Source organism: Dipteris shenzhenensis, chromosome 21 (genome assembly GCF_047967505.1).
Source record: "Dipteris shenzhenensis isolate YYH24624 ecotype China chromosome 21, Dip_SZ_1.0, whole genome shotgun sequence".
Lineage (NCBI taxonomy): Eukaryota > Viridiplantae > Streptophyta > Polypodiopsida > Gleicheniales > Dipteridaceae > Dipteris > Dipteris shenzhenensis.
This window is the reverse complement of record NC_141616.1, coordinates 24796920-24814643: the sequence shown is the minus strand read 5'-3', so window position 1 is coordinate 24814643 and position 17724 is coordinate 24796920. Positions and strand designations below refer to the sequence as shown.

Below are 17724 nucleotides of genomic sequence, written 5' to 3'. Positions count from 1 at the left end.
GATGTCCTCTCATTGTGAATATTATGCCAATAGCTTGTTGCTATTGCAAAAGAAGTAGGGAAATAAGATACCAAAGTTTGAGAAAAGCCTACAGCCAATGACAAGTACTATCAATAACTCATCAGCTCTCTTATATATATTTGACTATCATAAGGACATATATTTATTATGTAGTAAGTTCACTTGCACAATTTATGGAAAATCCAAAAGAATCTCACTAGAATGTAGCCTAGAGAGTATTGAGATATAGTAGAGGTACACGACGGTCTGGAATAGAATACAGAGGGAGTCATTCAAAGCTACATGGATACTTGATAGTGATTATGTAGGAGATCATGAGACAAGGAGGTTGTAAAATAAACAACTAGCTATTTCTGTCTTCAACTAAAGCAAAATATACGGCTCTCACAATAGGTGCATGTGAGGCTATATGGATCAAAAGACTATTGGAAAAAATAGATTACTTTGATCGGACAAAGACAACAACAATACATCTGTGATAATCAATCGGCTCAAGCATTAGCTAAGAATCCCATATATCACTCCAAACTAGATCTGGGCAGGTAGCTGGAACGTGTTTCGCCATTGATAGTAAGTTTGTTGAGTTACTAAAAAATCTTTGTTGGCGATTCTAAAATATTAGTGGATTATCCAACATCGATCTTCTTTGTAGTATACCAGTTGTTGCTAAGATGTAATAACTTTAGAAACGTTTAGGGATATATCGATTATAGAAAGCATTTGCATTTGAAATATGTCTTCACATAATACATTCTATAAATAGTCTAGATCATAGGGAACTGAGTACAACTTTTTGAATGGACTATCTATGCATGCTTTACAAGCCATTTTTGATCTATGTCTTAGGCCATTTTCTACATGCAAACTTATGAACGTATTGGATAAGTCATATGGTGTTATACTTGATTTTAGTAGTGATATTATTGATTTTAACTTTGTAAAGGAAATTGTGTTAAATCCTATTCTACCACAAAACACACAATATTGCATCTTCAAAATATATTGAGAAGTAATTTGGTTTCATTCTCTTAGAAATTGATCGATGAATAGCCATGAAGAGAAACTCGGTTGTAATCATCTTTTCTTGTTCTCTATGCTAATGTAGGAAGCACGTTCTCTCCTTTCAATAAGTGACCTTTTCATATTTGTAAAGTAAATTATATGTTAAAGTAGAAGCACCTACTTTATTTTCCTGTTGTAGATCGAGTGTAGATCAGAGTGTTAAAAATGACTTGAAATTCACCAATTCGAATAATCTGCAAACAAAATATCAAGGTTGCTAACACTTCATATAACATCTTTAGTTTATGTTGATACCAATTTGAATATAGCATATATAGCAATTTGAATGTAGCATATAGCATTTCGAATATAGAACATGGTAAATAGCTCTTTCTTGTTGCACATAGGAGTTTGTGTTTAGCATATATTATTTTGCATATATTTTGTAGCTATTTGAATTTGGGATATAGCACATTTCATTTATCACTTTGTATATATTTAGTAGCAATTTGAATTTGAGATATAGCACTCTGAATTTCATACATAGCATTTTGCATTTAGAATTAGCACTTAGCATTGAGCAACTAGCATTTTTGCATTTAGCATATAGCACTTTGTATCCAACACATAAACAAATAAAATTAACCACACATTCATGTGAAGGGAGAGTCGGCACATTTCCTCTCCAAAAATTATAAGACCAAGGAACGTGCCCTTCCTTGGGTTCATATCATTTTGCATTTTGCACATAGTATTTTGCATATAGTATGTAGCAATTTGAGTTTGGGATATAGAACATAGCACTTTACATTTTGCACATGGTACTTTGTTTTTAGAAATGTATGATTTTGTGTTTTGTACATAGTATTTGGCATATAGCACATAGCACATAGCACTGAGCAACAAGCATTTTTGCATTTAGCACATAGCACTTTGTATCCAACACATAAACAAATAAACTTAACCGCACATTCGCGTGGGAGGAGAGTCGGCACATTTCCTCTCCAAAAATTATAATACCAAGGAATTCCTTGGGTTCATATCATTTGCATTTTGCACTTAGTATTTTGCATATAGCATGAACAATTTGAGTTTGGGATATAGAACATAGCACTTTGCATTTTGCACATGGTACTTTGCATTTAGGAATGTATGATTTTGTATTTTGCACATAGGATTTTGCATATAGCATGTAGCAATTTGAGTTTGGGATATAGTTACCACACTTCCTCACCAAAATTATAAGACCAAGGAATGTGCCCTTCTTTGGGTTCATTTCAATTTGCATTTGCCACAAAGAATTTTTAATTTTGCACATAGCATTTGAATCTAGCATATAGCACTTTGCATTAGGCTTATACTACTTTGCATTTAGCACATAACCACACATTGTGTGGGAGGAGAGTTGGCACACTTCCTCTCCAAAAATTATAAGACCAAGGAATGTGCCCTTCCTTGGGTTCATATCAATTTGTATCTAGCACATAGCGATTTGAGTTTAACAAATGGTACTTTGCATTTGGGACATAGCACTTTGCACTTGTAGTATACTTTAGCAAAATTTGTCTTCTTATTCATTTTAATTTGCATTTCCCACAAAGCACTTTTAATTTTCCATATAACATTTTGAATCTAGCATATAGCACTTTGCATTTGGCTTATAGTACTTTGCATTTAGTACATAACCACACATTGTGTGGGGGGAGAGTTGGCATGCTTCCTCTCCAAAAATTATAAGAACAAGGAATATGCCCTTCCTTGGGTTCAGATCAATTTGTATCTAGCACATAGCAATTTGAGTTTAACACATAACACGTTGCATTTGTTACATTGCACTTTGCACTTGTCATATACTTCAACAGAATTCATCTTCTTGTTCATTTTAATTTGCATTTGCCATAGAGTACTTTTGCACATTATTAGCATTTTAAATCTGGCATATAGGACTTTGCATTTGGCTTATAGTAGTTTGCATTTAGCACATAACCACACATTTCTGTGGGGAGGGAGTTGGCACACTTCCTCTCCAAAAATTATAAGACTATGGAACATGCCCTTCCTTGGGTTCATATCAATTTGGATCTAGCACATAGCATTGCATATAGCACATAGCAATTTGAGTTTAGCACATAGATTGGAGCTGCGTTGGCACATTGACATCCACATGCCATACATTAACATTTGCAAGATGCTATGTGAACAAATAATACTTTAAATGGCCTCATCTCATTTGTAATAGGTATTCCTAGCTTTAAGATTTTGTGTTTGGCAACAACTAACCCACCTTGTCAAAGATTAGATATTTCACTTTGAACCTTGTACAATCAAATTGTTGGATTTCTTTGTTTGATCCTGGCTCTTGGCCAATGAGCTGATTAGAAGGAAAGGCTAGGGTTTGAAGCCCTTTGCAAAAGACGAATATTTTAGGTAAGAGCCCAAAAATCCAAGTTGAGACAAGACAAGACGTGCTCAATCCTTGTGCTCTCATTTCTTACTTTGCAACATTGCTAAGACGACTCGAGTAAAATGGACAAACAATTTATTAATGCACATTCTTCAAATAAGTATGAGAGTTGAACCTTGATCCTAGTACTTGCTGTATAATTTAGTCAACTATGTATAGTTTGTTGTGGTCAATCCACTGCAAGAGAGAAAGAGGTTATTTGTCAATATAGGATCGTTAAGCAGAAGAACACACTTTCCCAACAAAAGAAACACAGCTTTTGGGCGTACCATTGACATCCCATGTTCACGATCCAAAGAATTTTGCCTTTGTAACGTGCTCAGCTTGACATCCTAACCTTGAAAGCCGTGTAATTCACAACTGCACAACGTTATGACATTTCTCCAGGATCAAATCTTCCTAAGCTAAACCAAAAAAATCACTGACTATCATCCTTTGTTTGATTGCGTGTAGAAGCGCAAATTGTATCCTTAGACTTGAGAGGGGGACAAGGCACCTAGAGATATAATCATTGTATTGGGTGAGGATCTAGCTTGTTGGTTTCATTGGTAGTAGAGAATTTGAGAGGTATTTGTAGAGGGAGGCAAGGAAGGTATGTACCTTGACGGTGTGGTCGTTCTACTAAAGAAAGGCTGAGGGCACAAATTACTGACAAGATCTTTTTAATTCCACAGCAAAAGCATCCTGCTCAATCTTGTGCGTTATTATTCTGGTTAGAAGCTATCTGTGCTGAGTTAGTAGAAGCTACAAAGCAAAAGATTGGGGGTTGCGCATTGGCATCTACTCCCTTTCCTACACGTGATACAGTCATTGATATAGTGGCCATTGAAGTTGCGCTTCCAATAGCCCATACACATGCAATCCACAACAACACTTGGGATCGTGTCTAGGATTAGATTGCAATATCTGTATGGATGGTTTCTGAAAAGGCCAGCCCATACGAGTGCTTCCCATTTGTAATCATGGCTTCCATACTGCCAACATTCATCATTGGCTATTACAAATAACGCAAATCCTGCCCCACTTGCTGGCAATAGGTTGTCCTCTCCCCTATTGTAGAAGATGGAGAACCTAAAGTGTAAGTTTGTACCATATGCCTTGTAAAGATACTCGGTGGGATTCCAAGCAATCTTTTTCCGGTTAATGATGACAATGGAAAGGCAATCAAGAAAGTAACAAGGAGAAGGAGAGGGGACCTTCTAGTAATGAGGACAATTAGCCAAGAAAAGGGAAGAGATATGGATTGGGCGGTAAAGTGCAAATGCGATTCAGAGAGAGGCAGCAATGGCAAAGAACTTGTAAGAAGGAAGAGTGTCTCCCCCTACAAATCGGTCCTTTCCATCCCTGCAGAGCGGAAGCTTACTTGTTGGAAAGCATGGGTTGCTAGATAATCGCAATCGTTGCAATTGCTTAGCCTCATCACGCTGTATTTTACCCCGATGCTTCAAGTTAGGATGCACCTTACATTCTCCATTGATGCAGAAATTTTCCTGTCATAGTTACTATTGTGGCAATGATCCCTTGACAGTTTGATCTTCTGAATATTCTGTATAGAGTGGTCATGCTCTCTCTTGCATTGAGTGAGAAAGGTAAGGAATACGTACCTCGTGGTACTTTGCCCATATGTATATTTACAGCCATGGACAATAATGGAATGAATTAGCTCTCATGTATACTTGGATCCCATGTTAAACATCTAGTACGAGCAATTGTAAGCTCTTCACTGTAAGATAGAAGAGAAGCTAAGAGGGAGAAGAAGATGGTGTTCAAGCTAAGTTTCGAGGAAGAAGCAACAGTAGAGCATGAGAAGCAGAGTCACGATGAAGACTACTATGACTAAGAGGAAGAAGAAGAGGAGGAGGAGGAGGGAAAGAAGAGCTAATGCAAGAGAAGTTCAAAATTCATAGATAAGGGATTTCCAATATACCCCTTGAATGTTCGATCGTCTAGTTTTCTATAGCTCACAAACACTTAGATTCATCAAATACATGGATTTACTTGTGGCATTTTTGGGTAGTTTATTTGTATGAGAGGATCAAGTTTCATGAGGTGTGTGGTGGGACATAAGGTTGAGGTGAGCAAGTATTCAGTCATCACAAAATAAAGTGCAGAGGACAAGAACTTACCCACCTCAACTCTTGTCCCCTACTACACACCCCTCACTATCTTATCCCCTTGCTTACTTTTTGGTGCATCCACACCCTCGCACTTTTTGATAGTCCCCATTTCACCCATCCCCTTCTCATCTTTTTAACTGCACCCGTTATCAAATTACCCTTTTCCTTTTTTAAAAAGAATTTACAAAGAAGATATCCCTCTATTTCCACCTTCAATTTCTCTTACTGTACGAGGCTACCAATGTCACCCATTGCCATGCCAAAAGTTGCAATCTTTCCCTCCTCCCCAATCCCCCCCTCTCTCTCTCCCTCTCCCTCCTTCCCTCCCTCCCTCCCTCCCTCCCTCCCTCTCTCTCTCTCTCTCTCTCTCTCTCTCTCTCTCTCTCTCTCTCATGCCTTTCCCTTCCTTCCTTTTGGCATAAGATTTCATGTTTTATCAATAGCCATAAACACGATCCTCACATCAAAACCTTTCCCTTCCTTTTGGCATAATATTTCTTGTTTTATCAATAGCTGTAAACACCCTCACATAAGTAAATTTATGAGAAAACATCAATCCAAATACTATTGTCAGACTAGTGCCATTGAAGTCTATTTTTTGGTAAAAATATTTTTATTTGCAAAAAGGAAAGAGAAGGATCACAATCCACCAAATGGTGTGTTTATGATGAAGAGCTCCTACAATGTTCACAGTGTTTTTGCCTAGGCAAGAACACCTATATGGGAAGTGGATTTTTGAAAGTTCAAGCCCATTAACTTAGCATGCCTTCTCACCCACAACAATGCTACCTTCCATAGCATCACTTGTTTACTTATAGATTATCAATTTGAGGAGAGCTTTACCATTTGTACAAAGTCTTTCTTATGCTTAGCAAGATGTGAATCATGCAAGGACTTGATATGGGAGAAAAGTGTATTATAGGGGATCTACACTTAAGGGAAAGGGTGGGATTAAGATGCTATGTTGGGGTGGGTGTGAGTCTACACTATAATAAGGAGGTAAATGTGGGTCTGAGTCTACACTATAATAAGGAATCATGCAAGATGTGAATTATCATGCAAGGACTTGATATGGGAGAAAAGTGTATTATAGGGGATCTACACTTAAGGGGAAGGGTGGGATTAAGATGGTGTGTTGGGGTTGGTGTGAGTCTATACACTTATTACATTATAATAAGGGGGTAAACGTGGGTTAGGCAACAAGGAACCAATTAACATGAGAGAACATATGGCTTATTAGTCCCTTACTAGTCTTTTAAGAAGACATAGTTGCTCCTTGATTAGCACATTATTAGCACTTTTGAGGCCCACTTTCCCATAATTGAGCCTTGTACAAAAGTCAAGTGGGGAACATGTGTACATCTGCAACATTAATTGTATATAAGTTTCTAATATAATTGGGATGCTCAACCCTATTAATTATGTGTATCTAATGAAACGTGCTCATGAGAATGGAAAAAATAGATGGACGAGCTTTGGATCATGATAAAGTAGATGCGTATCTAATGAAATGTGTTTATGAGAATGGAAAAAGTAGATGCAATAGTTTCAAATCATGATAAACGTTCTCATGTAAATTAGACAAAATAATTTACAATTTAAAACTACATACTCAATTCATTTGATGTTTATCCATTGATAAGACGCTAAACAAAAAGCACCTAAGGGGGTCCACTATAGAATAGGAATTTAGAAAAACATATAAGCTTATGAAGGATTAGGATAAAATATCTCTGTAAAATAATATTGGTGCCTTGAACACATGCTAGCAGTTTACATTTTACATAGTAAATTCCCAAGGAAAAGCATGTACGATGCTGGTTGATCTTTTTGTTCTAAGCATCAACACAAGTGTGCATGTGCGTGTGCGTGCGTGCGTGCGTGTGTGTGTGTGTGTGTGAGAGAGAGAGAGAGAGAGAGAGAGAGAGAGAGAGAGAGAGAGAGCTTGTTAGTCCTCATGTTTTCACTCAAAATAGTTGGAGGGGTTGACCACCTCAACTTTTTTTGCAATGATTGCTCACTTCTTCATACCCCCAATTATTCTCCTAAGAGCACCCTTTGTGTCATGAGTCTTGACTTGTGCACTACCCCACTTATTCCCCTACCCACCCTTTGTGACATGAATCTTGCCTTCTTCAATACCCCACTTGTTCTCCTACCCCATGGCATCAATCCTCTTTCTTCATAGTCTTCACCCGCGCAATTATAATTTCCATTGCCTATTCCCTTTGTAGACTCTTGACCCTTTTCTCTTAGAGCACATGCTCTCTCTCTCTCTCTCTCTCTCTCACACACACACACACACACACACACACACACACGTGTGTGTGCGTGCACGTGCACACACACGTGTGCACGCACACACACACATGTACACATGCTCATATGCACATTTAATTTCAAAAGTGAAATAACATATGCTTCCTTCTTTAGTTTCTTTCTTTGCATCCTCTCTCTCTCCCCACACACTCTCAAGCATACACGCAAGCACGCATGCATGCATGCACCCCACTTGCTCTAAATGCACCCAACCCACAGGTGCATTGAGCACAACAGACGATAGAGAAGTCAATGCGCACAAAGTTAGAAACCATTTACTAGCGCACACAGATAGTAAGACGGTTGGGCGATGCAATCATCTTACACGTCAATGGACAACCATCTATGATCTCCCCCCCCGGGCACACCCTGAGAGACTAGAGTGCATGGAGACAAAAAACTCTTCATTCAATATGTTCTGGGAATCTCCTCCACGTGAGACGAGAGACTTGCAGTATTTTTATAGAACTTTTCATTGTGATTGATGAAGAGGTCCAACAGTCCACGGATGAGGATGTAAAAAGGGACGAATCTGATATTTTGACTTTAGGATTGATTGCTACTTGAATGCTCAGCGCAATGCCCTACGGCGATATCCAACCTCGCACCTTGCTCTTTGTACAGACTTCGTACTTGCTACCAGCTCTATTTGCTTGTTATTGTTGTCCAAAGTCCACAGACAACGACGTTCAGGTCCATTATGTAGTTTCGAAACATGTCTCTTGGCCGCCTTGCAGCGCGCTGCACGCTCTCACCTCTTGTTTCCTCGAGCTTTCCGGCTATGGCGATTCGGCTCTCCTCCTCCTGCAGCGGCCGCTTCCCTCTCCTCTCGCTCTTGCTCATTGTCTTTGTCATGTTGGGTCCGTTTCTTTTCCCCCCCTTCTAAGTTTTTCACGGTGCATTCCCGTTTCGCCGCTTCCTTATTGGGCACTCTCTAGTTTGTTTGGGCATTCTTACGATCGCCCGTTGGGTCTTGAGTGTCGCTTCCTGCCTGCGCATGCAGAGAGAGAGAGAGAGAGAGAGAGAGAGAGAGAGAGAGAGAGAGAGAGAGTATTTCTGCTAATTTAAATGTCTCGTTTTGTGTGTGTGTGTGTGAGAGAGAGAGAGAACGAGCGAGCGAGTGTGTGTGTGTGTGTGTGAGAGAGAGAGAGAGAGAGAGAGAGAGAGAGAGAGTGAGAGTTTGAAACGATTCGTGTGCGGGTGGATGGGGGTGTGTGTGTGTGTGTTTGTGTACGTGTGTGAGAGAGAGAGAGAGAGAGAGAGAGAGAGAGAGAGAGGCTTCAGTCTGCTGGCAGTAGCGCATTATTTGGTCGCAATAAAGTAAAGCTCAGATTATGCTAGAAGAGCTTGAGCCTCACATCGCTTACAGGGGCTCTGTCAACTTCTGCTCCAGCTGTCACCGTGAACTTTCCGCAATCTGCCAATTATTTGGTTCTTTTGGTTTGAACTTTGTTTTCCCTGATCGTTGATTGGTTAGTGCGATCCTTACTGCAGCGGATTGGACTGCGGGAGAAGAAAGAGCTGCTGTGCAACAGTCGGGTATGAAAAAGGTAAGATGGATCCACGTCATGGGTTCTCTCAATTGGCACTTTCCACCTTTTTAAACATGAACGGATAACACGAAGGCCTAAATTCCTAGTCGAATTCTAAAGATATATAATCTTCTTAGAGGCTTCACGTTCTTGTATAGATTCTTCTCTAGATAGTTCCTTTGTGCATGTGTAAAGCCATGTGAAATAAACGTGTTCCGGTGCTCATTGTATCATTGTACTAGAACAGTTCTTTAATTGGACACTGAACTATTATTGGAGTATTTTGTGGGTTTATGTGAAGGCCTCTTTGGTTCTGGTTTTTTTTATATATGCCTGTATAGATGGCGTTCTTCTTTTGCAACAGAAATGGGCTTTGTTGTGCTTGATCCAAAACTTTGGACCAACGAATGCAATCTGCTTCGAAAGATTTTTATTTAAGGGTAATAGATCGTGTAAAGCTTAGCAGGGCTAACCTATATAGTTGGTTTTGTGGTTTGTTCAGGTCGATGTCGAGCATTCGTTTCACTCAAAAGGTTATGAAGCTGCCAAGTTATCCAAAGGCCTTGCCAGAGATTTAATGCCAGGAGATGCTTGCAAGATTGGTTCGGGCAGCAGAACTAGCAATGACATGCTGCCATCTAGGTCTTTGGCTGTTGTGGATGATTACACACCAGCAGCTAATCCTGATCCCTATCCTTCTCTACCACCTGGCAGTGCTTGACCGTAGGTCTTTCTCCAATCTTCACAAGTTATCTAGACAAGCGATTTTATGCAAACTTGCTGTATATGTTGTAGACTATGGTTTCTCTCCCATAGCAGCAATCAGATCCTGATCCGCATATAGCTCAACTTACTCATTCGTTGAATGTTTTACTATTGTTCTGGTGAAGCAATTCTTTCTGGTTATCTGTGTAAATATTCTTTCTCCATTTCAAATTTGAGCCGTGTTTATTTTTACCAGTGATGAGAATCAATAAATACATTTCTTTGCATGAGAACCTTAAATATCTTGACGGATTTAGTTTTGTTGAAGGAGCATTTTCAACTTGTCTCTCGTCTGGTTGGGTGCCCGATCTTCTGCCAAAATTGAGCTTATTGTTCTTGTACGTTAGCTTTTACTTCCGTCACATTCTTTAACTTTTGTTTGACAGATAGTAGAACATGGATTCATCAGGCCTTTGGTCTTACAGGGGTGTTACAACCTTTGTCCATTCATAGTGAGGCTATACATTCTCATTGAAGGGACTTCTTATTACTTTACAATTTTGATTGGAGCTCATAGTCGAGCTAGAAAATCTGATCTTTTAATATCAACAGATGGCTTTCTTCTTGTGAGCTTGCCACATCATATGCTCTTTAATCATTTTGTATGTTTGCTTTACATTCACTTGAAACTGATATATCCAGTACGTGCCTTGATTTGATATTATTATTGTTAAAATGTCCCTTGTACATAAGTTATTCAATCAACATATCCCACCTAATGAACTGTTATTGCAGATAGCCTGCGGGCCCAAAACTGTGATTGAACCAGTCTTTTCTTGGACAAATAACTATCAGTGACTTTACATGGGCATCAGAGTCTTTGGATAGGAAATGTGTGAATGCGTTCATGCCCAGTTGGATATTTAGGATACATTTGCACATAGCCATGTGGGTTACTGGCAGGATGTCTGATGAAAGACGATATCCCAACTCATGCAGCTGTGGCAATCTTTTTTGCTTATGTGAGAGTTCTCCAAGATAGGACTGCAAACCACGGGACTGAATCTCCTGATACACAGCCTCAAATACATGCACAACAATCTTGTACCAATGTGAAGCCCAGGGCTGCATGCATTAACTGTTTGCCACCAAAACTGCAAATACAAGCCTTTCCAAATCCACTCCACAGGCTTTCTCGTTGTAAGGTTAAGTACATGGACTGTGGGGGACATATACTGGCTGATATGAAATCCAAAACTGGGCAGTCAGCAAACCAGCCTAGCTAGCTATAGATGGCTACATGTAAGGATTCGTACTGAATTGTTTAATATCGACTGTAAAGGAAAGCTGAGTAAGAAGCAAGTTGGGAACCAAAAATTCATTTCATGAATATTTTTCTTCATGAATGAAAGAAGGGTCTGCATAAAGAGGGGTGTTTCCCTCGTGTAGGCGTGCACCGCCGTGCAGCCGTTTAGAAAGCTGTACATCATGTAGCTATAAATAGAAGGTGACTAGACAATATTGTCTTTGTTTTCTAGACAATATTGTCTCATGGGAGGGTCTTGTCCAAAGGGCTTAACCTTTCACAAGTGTCTATCCAAAAATATATTCTTAACGCAAAAGTACTAAGAACTTACAATTATGTTTTTTGGTAAATTATGAACTCTAAGGACATGCTGAATAAAAAGTCCAGCAATCTTAGAAGCTTGAGCTTGTCCTTGTTTTGTTGAATCCAATATGTGCAACATTCCTTGAGTAGATTGCGTTAGAGAGAGAATGTTGTTTTTGTTAAAGAACTTGGAAGGTTCACATGTCTATGACATTGTGCATGTTGGCATTTGAAAGAATTTGGTATGTCTAAGGAGAATATATTTATAACCATGGTAGAAATGAGCTGAAGTCTATATAGGGGATCATGCAGTAACATTGTGTAACCGAAGAATGTATACAATCAATCGATCAGGCTTGATGAGCATTTTATCATGGGTTGTGTGAAAATGGACTTTCCCCCCCCCCCCAAAGATGTGAAGATGAACTTAAAAGAGTGATGCTTGATTTGGCCTGTCAGAGATTGGGTACTTGGTCTAAACGTTTGAATGCTTATGAATATAAAAGGCAATCACTGTTGTGCATGAGCTTCGTACTAAAAGGAATGTTTAAGGCATTAGTATTACTTCAAAATACAAGTTCAGAATTTCCATTTGCCATTATCGATTTGGAATAAGAGCTTGCTTATGTTGTTGAAACTACATTGTATTTTAGGGGTCTTTTGGGGCATGAGAGTATGCTATCAGGTCAGCCAGAGTGATTAAATTTTTTGCAAGCTAGCCAAGGTGGTTGCCATCTTCAACTAGTGATAAACTTTGATGTTGTATGAATTAGCTATGACAAGGAAGGATGTATGGTGTTAGGAAATAGCCATTCTCTATTTTCTTTGGATCTATAGAGATTCCATTTGATATAATATGACTCAAGTATTCCCAAACTTTGTCAAAGAACTCTCTTTTCAAGATTGATGTAGAGTGAACCAATCAAAGAAGTAGGAATACTTAATGCAAATGTTTCTTATATTAATCAAAGTCCAATTGATGATCGAGATGTTATTAAAAATAAACAATGGCAAACTCATCAAAGCGGATCGACCTCTTCCACTAATCAAAAGGTTATCTAAGCAGACGTGTACTGATCCTATACTAATGTTAACACTCATGTAAGGTGGATCCAACCTCAATGAACACTTGATGAAGAGCTAAACTAAGCTATAGGTTTATAGACTCAAGTTCAATAAGGTCACAAGATTGAGACTGGTACTAATATGTTATTGCATGAAAATGACCTCCCTTTTATAGGAGCGGACACATTGTTGCATTTGCTTGCTCACATGTGGGATAGCCTCCTTGCCATGTGGCAGCATGCTCTTACTTCATAACCTTTATTCATACCTTGACCCTATTCTTGTGCTCAACACAACTCTCAATGGTGCCATGATTTGTTGGCTACTACAAGGTGATAAGATGTGTGAGTTACAAAAGAAAAGCCCATCACCTCCCCTTAGTGCATACTTGCTACTTAAGGTGGTCAACATGATCAATACCTCCTTGGGTGCTTTCTCATGTGGTTATGATTAAAAACTTGGTCTACTATGGTGGGGATATGGTGACCTTTAATATGGGCTAAGGTGGTAAGGTTTGTTATTGTGGCTCTTAGTACATTCTATCATTGTCGTTCTCTTCTTTGCTTGGTCTCTTTCATCATCTTGTCGGATGCTTCTTGGCTCTTGGTCTTTGCTCTTTGGCTTGAATCTAGTTTTTGTATAGCTCCTTTGATGTGGGCTTGATGTTGCTTTATGCATGCATGCTTTGTTTTTCATTTCCTTAATATGTGCCATTGATGTGTCAGATGCCACGTTGCCATTGTCTTCTTTCGGGTAAGTTGTCTTCTATTCTTTGTTTGCCTCACCAGCTAGGTTCTTTGGGTCTATTCTGGGCTAATCGTGTCCATGGAGTCAATGGCAACATGCAGCTCGCCATGGATTGCAAGAGAAGCAGACAGAGGCTACGAGACAAGAAAGATGAAAATACTTTTGCAACATCTGCCAAGGGAGAAACAAATGCACATATTCGATCATTGCAAAGAACATGAGCTGTGGTGTCACGATTGGTGGGAGCATTCGAGGCAGCAACATTAGGCCATTCCGGTGATTACCAGTCTCGGGAGTCTTCACAAGATCTAGCCTGCACCCTAAAGTTCGTAGAGTAACAACCCTACCAACACCTCAGGAGATGCATGCCCAAGAGGCGATGCTCTCTAACCTAAGAAATGGCCTACAGAAAGTGAAAGGGCTACATATCTTAGATCAACTAGCTGCAACAAAGAGGGTGGCATTAGCTATGTTGATGTCCCATGAAACAAAGGAGAAACGACTTAGGCGCATACTGTCAAAGATGTCGTCAATCAAAAGGACCAGCGGTTGAACATAGAGCAGAAGCAATGCATGGTCATCTCGATCCGAGAAGTCTGTGGGCTTCAAAATAACACAAGAAAAGGCGAGATAGCCTAAGTGCAGAAGTCATTGCTACAGTGATGACATTTTGGCACAAAAATACAAGAGTTTCTCCAAGTAGAAAGGACATCTATAAAAAGCAGACGGGACACAAGGTGTTTGAGGAGCACATCATACACATGCTAGATACAACACAGGTCAGTGGTGCCTAAACCAGCCTGGTGGTTGTTTGTGATTGAGCTTTGGGATAGTTTACTTGTTTCATTTCTTAAACTAGGCTTGAACTAAATGTGATTGTCCTAAACTAGCCCGGTGGTTGGACCATCATGCAACCATAGGCTAGTTCAGCTCAATCGCTAGTTATGTGATTGCCCTAAACTAGCGTGGTTGAATAGACATTAGTTGTTCAACCTGGTGGCGTGGTTGAGCAGAAACTAACAGCAATATATTTTGCAATAGAATAGCAATATATTGTTATTTTATTAAACCAACCTAGTGGTTGGAACATCATGCAACTGTGGCTACTTTAACTCAATCACCAGTTTTGTGATTGTCTTGAACAAGCGTGGTTGAATAGACATTAGTTATTGACCAGCCCAATGCTTGAAATTATTGTGTTTCTTAGTATTTAAATTCGTTAAATTTAATTTCCTGCTATTCGGGTCATATACCACTATTTCTAGACCGAGATGGCGTGAAATTAATGTGATTTTCCTAAACTAGCCGAGTGCTAGTTCAAGACAAATGGTTCACGACAAATAGCAAGCATTTACTGAAGGACAAATGGATGTATGTGTGTGTGTGCCTATGGGCTAGGAGTCCTATGCTAGGAGTGTGTGAGTGTAGGTGTGCTAGAAGGTTCTAGTGACTTGGCAGTTAGGTATGTCAAGTTGGTGTGATGTGTGGATTTGGAGTGATCGTAGGCGGTAACTAATTGAGCTAATCATGGAGATGATTGTGGATATGGGATCTACCAACATGGAGGTAGTTGCCTATATATGTAACCACTCATGAATAAAGATGTGTTCATTTTGATTCACCTTTGCCTCATTTTTCAATCCATGAACCAACATGTGGTATTAGAGCTTGATGATAATCCTAGTGCCTAGGAAGAGTATCCACGAGATTCCAAGAAGATTCCTTCATCTTCTCCAAATGGAGGTTTCTCTTCTACCTTCCTTCCTAAAATGCCTTAAGCTTGTTCTCCACCTACAAGCCACCATTGCTTATGCCCTCTCTGCTGTAGCTTCCCCTCGTTAGGGCGCACTTCCACCTGGGAGGAATTTTGAAAATAGAGCTTCTATAGCCCGTGCTGCCTTCTTCTTCAGCCCGCGCCATTTTTGCAAATTGAGCCTGCTAGAGCCACCATTCCTCAAATTCTCTAAGGAGAAGCTAAGCGACTCTATGAGCCACTTTCTGGTGAGTTTTGAATGCAAATGGTCAATTGAATGAGGCGTATCGATGAAAAAACCAGTCAGATTTGAAGCTTTTGGCTATGGTGACCTGACACATTTTTTGGCTCAAGCTTGGTACTAGCTATTCTCCATTAGAGACCCTTCATTGTGCATTAAATGCCCTCTAAGAAATGCTAAGTTGATTCTTGAGGTATGAAGTGAGGTGAAAGTACAGAATCAGACAATGCTTTTTCAGTCTGAAGTTCAGTTGGCATTGATTTCTTGTCAAAATGCCAAGTTCTCAATGCTCTTCCAATGCTAAGCACTTGAAGAAGACTACAAGAAGGACAAAGTACAAGGTAAAGAAGACCCCAGTTAAGAGGATGTGGGAGAAAACTGGTTATGCATATGCCAAATAAGTAGGTTGTTCTGAATTTTTATCTAGCAATTTGCATCTATATGGTGAAGGTGATTTCTTTGTTTAGAAAGACTGATCTTTCATAAAGGGATTAGACACTGCCATTAAATTGGTAAGACCTTCCCAAATGGCTTCCAAAATCAAGATAGATAAGTTTGAGGGAGAAGGTTTTCATACTTGGCAGACCAAACTGAAATTTATTCTCATGAAAAAAGGGATCTGGAAGGTGGCTAAAGGAAAAGAAAAGACACCAACAACTAGGGAAGGAGAAGCTTTATGGATCCCTAAGGATGAAAAAGCACTAGCCATAATTGCTCTTGGATTGAGTGATTCTTTTATTCACCACATTGATGGCTATGAGACTGCTCATGCTGCATGGACTCATCTTGAGAATGTTTTTGGAGCACAGGGGAGATGTTCCAAGTTTAGCTTGCTCATCAAATTCTTTGATCTAAAATTGGATAGACGAGAATCCATCTCTTCACATTTAAATTCCATGAAGAGCATACTGACTCAGTTATCTGGCATCAAGTTTAATCTTGATGAAGACATTATAATTGCTATCTTACGTAGAAGCCTAATTGAGGAATATGGCACTATTGTCACCACACTCACCAATATACCCAAGATTACTTTGGTGGAAATTGAGGCATCCCTCTTAGAAGAGGAAAGGAAAATCAAATAGAGAAATGACTACAAAGAACATGGGGCATATTTGGCCAAAAGCAACTTCAAGGGCAAGAGCAAAATGAAGTGCAAATTTTGTGGAAAACCTGGACATTTTGAAAAAGGATGCTATGCAAAGAAGAGATGTTCAGCAAACCTTATGGAAGAAGCAGAGACAAAAGAAGAAGAAGAACCAGAGGATGTTAAAGCTCTCACTGCTTACACCACCCAAGTCAATTTTGACAAGGGTGAGGACCCATATGTTTTCTAAGTTATTTGTGTGTGAGGTCAATAATGGTTCTCTACCATGGATAGTCCATCCTTAAATGATTGTTATTCTTTTGTTTGAGATTTTTTCTTGTTGGACTCATGGGGATTTCCATACATAGTCATTGTCTATCTCCTAGTTGTAAACCAAGAGTCCTAGGAGTGAGTCACAGGTTGGGGCCATGTGTATTGCCACATGATGGTGGGCAAGCCATGGAGCATACCATGTACTACTGCTGAGGGATGAGGTCATCAATTTGTGGGGGGGAATGAAGGACAAATTGATGTATGTGTGTGTGTGTCTATGGGCTAGGAGTCCTATGCTAGGAGTGTGTGAGTGTAGGTGTGCTAGAAGGTTCTAGTGACTTGGCAATTCTACCAACATGGAGGTAGTTACCTATATATGTAACCACTCATGAATAAAGATGTGTTTATTGTGATTCACCTTTGCCTCATTGTTCAATCCATGAACCAACAGTTACTGACATAAATTGTGATTGAAATTGTGAAATTTAGAAATGAAAAGCAATATATTGTTATTTTCTAATTTGAAAATTCAAAAACAAAAAGCAATATACTTGTTATTGTCTAATATGTGAAGTTGAGACCGTCAGGCTAAACCAGCTTGGTGGTTGAAATTGTGATAGTGTCCTAAACCATCCCGGTCGTTGACTGTCCTAAACGTGTCCTAAACTAGTGCGGTGGATGATTTTCCTAAACCAGTCCTAAACCAGCCCGGTGATTGAAATTGTGACTGTCCCAAACTAGCCCGGTAGTTGAAATTGTGACTGTCCTAAACCGGCAGGTTTGTTTTAG

General features: G+C 39.5%; 2 protein-coding genes across 2 annotated transcripts in view; one reads left to right on the top strand and one right to left on the bottom strand.

Moving 5' to 3' along the window:
- Window positions 1-17724, bottom strand: part of LOC147888672 (gamma carbonic anhydrase-like 1, mitochondrial) — a 135086-nt gene that overhangs the window by 30802 nt on the left and 86560 nt on the right. The gene's annotated exons all lie outside the window — the stretch shown is intronic.
- On the top strand, window positions 8570-10415 carry LOC147888674 (uncharacterized). The gene is made up of 3 exons (XM_087392919.1): window positions 8570-8783; window positions 9418-9473; window positions 9958-10415. Exons 1-3 carry the CDS (start codon window positions 8639-8641, stop codon window positions 10174-10176), a joined length of 420 nt encoding a protein of 139 aa, XP_087249045.1. The 5' UTR covers window positions 8570-8638; the 3' UTR covers window positions 10177-10415.